We start from the raw sequence: 4,836 nt of genomic DNA, 5'->3' as shown, positions 1-4,836 counted from the left end.
TCAACGTTCACACTGTTGTTAGAAACATTGTCCTTAAACCACATCTATCAAAAACAAATAAGAGAAGCCTCTCTACGTGCCAAATAATGTTTGACAATGACAATGGCAACGACCATCTTTATTCATCTCTCAGGGAGAAATTTGTCTTGGTCGTTAACATTGGCAGTAGACGTTACAAAGGTTAGGCGCACTCACGCATACGCACAACAAGACAGGACATTTAAAGTAAATACATGTCTCATGTACTGGGACAACCCGCTCTGTAAAACATTCTCTCCCTCTCTCTCTCTCTCTCTCTCTCTCTCTCTCTCTCTCTCTCTCTCTCTCTCTCTCTCTCTCTCTCTCTCTCTGTGTGTGTTTCATTTCCTCGTCTTCCTGAAAACTTTAAAACTAGTTTTTAAATATTGGTGATTCGTGTCTGATTGTTATTTTTTGGAGATGTATAAAACATTGTCTTTTCCTCTACTGAGGTACCCAGCTCGAACGTTTTGGTATTCATATTTATTTTCTGTATGTCGTGTAGAGTTGTTGTCGACAACTCTTTGAATTGCTGCTTTCTTCCACTTATCGGCATCATAACACTCTCCAGAGAACGAAACTTTATTTTTCCGGAATTCGGGGATGTTTAAAAAAAATGTATTTATGACATTCTAACAGTAGTAGTAGTAGTAGTAGTAGTAGTAGTAGTAGTAGTAGTAGTAGTAGTAGTCAAAAGTGCATAAAAAGATTAAACTGCGGCTTACTTTCTATTGAACGTAAAGTTAAGAAGCGGGGTCTGCTCTATAAAAATCTCAGTGTTCCCAGAGCTGATAGTGGTTTGACATCAGCTGCCGATCATAGATAAACATTATTGTAATATACTGAACACCAAAAGAAATGCAAATAGTTTTCTGATGTAGAAAAGGTTATTTTTATTGAAATTGTTAACAGTAGTGGGATTTTTAAGATGTTTTACGTTCGAAAATGTGATTTTCATTGAGCATGGACGAACATCTTCGACTGGTATTTTTTAACGACTCATTAATGTCACAGTACTCTTAAACGAAGGGATGCACAACACGCATAGTCCATTTGGCACAGTTCGAGCGTTGTCGTGCTGGAACACCAAGTACTGATGTTGCTTGACATAGGGGAGGACCGCCGGCCTTAGTACCATGTTGATGTGACGTTGGCCGTTGATTCCATTTCCACGCTTGCGTCCGAGGTTTCGGAAGACGAAAGGGTCGACCTGGTGATTTAGTCCAATAGCAGCCCAGATCATGACACTAGGGCCACCCCAGACGTCGGCTTCCATCGTGTTGAGGTTTGCTTTGTGTTCGCCGTTACTCCTCCAGATTTTGACTCTTGTATCCGCGTTGCTGATGCAGAATCGACTCTCGTCAGAGAAAAGAATGTTTTTCCATTGCCTCCATGTCCAACGAAGCCGATGCTGGGCACAGGCTAACTTCTGTTGTCTGTGGCGGATAGTGAGGACTGGGCCAACCGCAGGACAACAGCACTGGAGTCCTCGGGTCTGAAGTCATTGCCGCATGGTCTGGCCGGATATCGATCGTCCGTGGTTTCCAATTGTCCCCCTTGCTGTTTCGGCTGCAGGCAGGAAGCTGTCTCGGTGATGACGGCGCGTAATCAGTCGATCTTGACGTGCGGATGGGACCCGTGGTCTTTCGCTTCTGGCCAAGTCTTGGGTGCTGCCAGTTGTTTGAAAACGTGTCCACAACCTACTTACTGTTGAAAAGGACACATGAAATGCAATATCGATGTCAGTACGGCTGTCTCCAGTTTGTAAACGCCCAATGGCTCCCTCTCGATCTGCAGCGCTCAGTCGTGGCATCGTCTTAGCGGTCAACTGCTTCACTGGCCAAAGCGTAGTGGTGTGTCTTTTAATACCCTGATATGCCATGAACACTAATCAAGAAAAAAATTCACTCATCTCTGTTTTCAATCACACAGGGCTAAAAGCAAAAATTTTTCATTGACTGACTTTCGTGAGCTTAAGTTGAGTACTTTTTACTCTGCACTCACAGGCTACACTCAGGAGACCTAAACACCCCAGGAGCGTGCACTAGTATTTATCTGAAAAATATTTTTCAACACAATTTAGGGTGAAAATCGACCAAACTAATGACTTGCGTTTCTTTTGGCGTTCAGTATATATCCCTGTAAAATTAGTTAAAAGGGCAGTGGCTGTGTTTGGTTCACTATTGTTAATTGCCGTAGTTATGTCTCCTTATTTGAATGTATTAGTTTGGTAATCTTCAGGATGAGCAATTTAAGTTATGATTCAGTAGTGTCGTATACATTCAACTTGGTCGGATGCTGTTTTCAGTGTACGATTGTTGTGCCAGACTATCCGTGTGCACCTAACTTATTATGAGGCATCACAATTATAATGAAAACTATTCTTGGAATTTGCCTGCCTCATCTGTGCTCTCCTGGTTAAGTTGCTTGTCCCATCCTTCAGCAGCTGATGACATGGTTTCTTGAGCGCGCCTCACGTCCGACGCTTCCTGGGCAAGAGTGCTCCGACCCGTCAACTGAGACGTGCTGCTCTCGGCTCCCAAACGTAGTCGTTGACGGTACAGCTGGAGAACTCGTTTGTTGCAAATGTAGGAGAAGAAAATAAAAACACCCTGGAGACCGTTGAGAATGATCGAAATGAAGATCAAAGGGTCGTTTGCGGTTGCCTCGGCGACGATTGCCACAAGCCAGAAGGCGCCTGTCAAGGACGATAGTTTGACGTAGACATACAGGTTGTGTTTATCGCTTTTCTTGAAATTTTCTGTCTGTTGCAGTTTTCTAACACTGCGGATTTTGAGAATAGTGACTAAGAAGAAAACCAAGTTACAGACAAGAACAACGGCGAGGGGTAAAATCATTGTGAGACCAACCAGAAGCGATGAATTGAGATAGCAAACTTGGCCATATCCGATACTTTGACCTTTGCTTGTGATATACGATACTAGAACAACTGACGCCACAATTAGGGTTGGTACAGAGAAACAAAACAGTACGGTTTTGATCAAGTGGACAAGCTGCCTTTTCTGTGATAGCGCGGAGACACGCGTAGTGGAGGTGAATACCTTGAACATGTGGAGACAGCAGGCGAAGCTCCAGCTGAACATTGTCAGCCACAGGAAGTGAGTCAAAATCCCAACTACCACACAAAGAGTCCGAGGTCTCCTGACGTGGGAACTGACCAGTAAAGAAGTTTGAGCTAGGATGAGACTAATGCACAAACACATATTGTTTTTACCTGCCACGCTTCGCAAAGTGGGGAAAGAGCTATATGTTATTACAGTGAGCAAGAGGCATACCAGAGATACACTCACGCAAACGAGCGTCAGTATGTACTTAGCTAAAGTAGTCCACGGTGGACTCGGTATCTCCCAAGTCAAGTGATCTAAAAGTTCTGCGCACACACTAAGCTCGCCAGATTCTTCTAGAAATACAAGCTGAAGGTGATGTGGCTCCTGAATTATACTTCGGCTATGTCTAAATTTCAAAGTAATTTTATAAATTCTGAACAGTGTATCATACTTCTCGTGCTCAGATATTTCGAAGAAGGAATTGTTAAATCGTACAAAGCGGCATGTCATCGCCAAGCTTACATTTAGAAATAATTTTCTATCGTCCGTGTATGGCGTCATCTTCTTAGTTATTCTGTACTCATTTAAGTTTCTCGTAAGACAGAATTTGTCTTCACTAGAGTTGCACAATGTTCTACTATCAAGTTCTACATTCATGGGTATTGCCCTAAATTTAGACTCATTTCCTTGTGTCGCATTTAAAGACTTGACAAAAAGGTTTTCGATCATCTGAGATTCAAAAACATCCCTAGGTGTTGAAAAATGCGCGATTCCTTCCAGGTCTATCCAAAATAGTATACGAGGAGATGTGAGAGTACTTTTCGTTGGAGCTTCACCAGTATGAGGTAATGAAATTCTGTTTTCTGTAACTCCAATGGTAAAATGAAGAATGTGCATTTTGAAGTGAAGGGTAATTATATTGAGGACCTGTGGCATAAGGCGACCAAGAACACTTGAAAAGACTGTCTTAAAGGAGCCCCCGGCGTCACCATAAGAGGAGACGTTGGTGCTATATTCAGGGATAAGCCATAACCGAGCCCTGTACCCCAGACCTCTGATTGCAGGGAGAGCAGTTGAACAAACACTTCCCATTATCGTTTTGCCAGGGCTACACCTGTGAGGGACGCAGGTTCCGTCCGGGCTCAGCCACTCAAGCTCACTGCAGTTTCCACCAAGTGACTCTTTTCCCATTGGATCGTATCTATTGTTTAACCCAAGCAGTAATGAAAACGGAGGATTAAACTCGTCTATCCAGATGCTAGCAGCTGGAAATCGCCTACGACAGGATGTGCGAAATTCGGGAAGTTCATCTGCGTTACATATGGCGCAAAATATATTTTTGAAGACGTTCGAAGAGCCCTCGCTTCGAATTTGAACTTTATAAATTGGGTCTTTCAAAGCTAAGCACGCTGTAACCACATCTTCGTCAAAATCCTTCCATTTTCCCGTCACGTTGCAAGTGCGTATAACTTGGTAGTACCAGTCTGGACTACATTGAAGAACGTAGTGGTTCTTCGGGTCAGCCGGGGTCTGGGAAACTCGACACCGCGACTCGGGTCGGCTCGCCAGATTTAGAAACTCATCCTCGTCGGTGGCTGTGTACACGTGCAGGTAGTGCTGGCACGGGACGGTGAGATTCCATTGAACCAGCTGTCGAGAAAGAAGAAAATAGAAACAAACATGATGCCTCAAATTGATATGACTCTCTCAGAACATGCAGTTCAGAGATAAATTTTAATATTATGCAATA

At 43.4% G+C, this 4,836-nt stretch overlaps 1 protein-coding gene across 1 annotated transcript in view; it reads right to left on the bottom strand.

The window, feature by feature from the left end:
- Positions 1 to 886: 886 nt before the first annotated feature.
- LOC101852596 overlaps positions 887 to 4,836 on the bottom strand; it is a 5,932-nt gene continuing 1,982 nt past the window's right edge. The window contains exon 2 of the mRNA XM_035973814.1: positions 887 to 4,736. Coding sequence (XP_035829707.1) covers positions 2,397 to 4,736 — 2,340 coding nt within the window. The 3' untranslated portion in view covers positions 887 to 2,396. The remainder of the gene's footprint in view (positions 4,737 to 4,836) is intronic.

The sequence above is a fragment of the Aplysia californica genome, unplaced genomic scaffold (genome assembly GCF_000002075.1).
Source record: "Aplysia californica isolate F4 #8 unplaced genomic scaffold, AplCal3.0 scaffold00032, whole genome shotgun sequence".
Lineage (NCBI taxonomy): Eukaryota > Metazoa > Mollusca > Gastropoda > Aplysiida > Aplysiidae > Aplysia > Aplysia californica.
The sequence above is the reverse complement of the archived record's forward strand: the minus strand, read 5'-3'. Positions and strand labels throughout refer to the sequence as shown.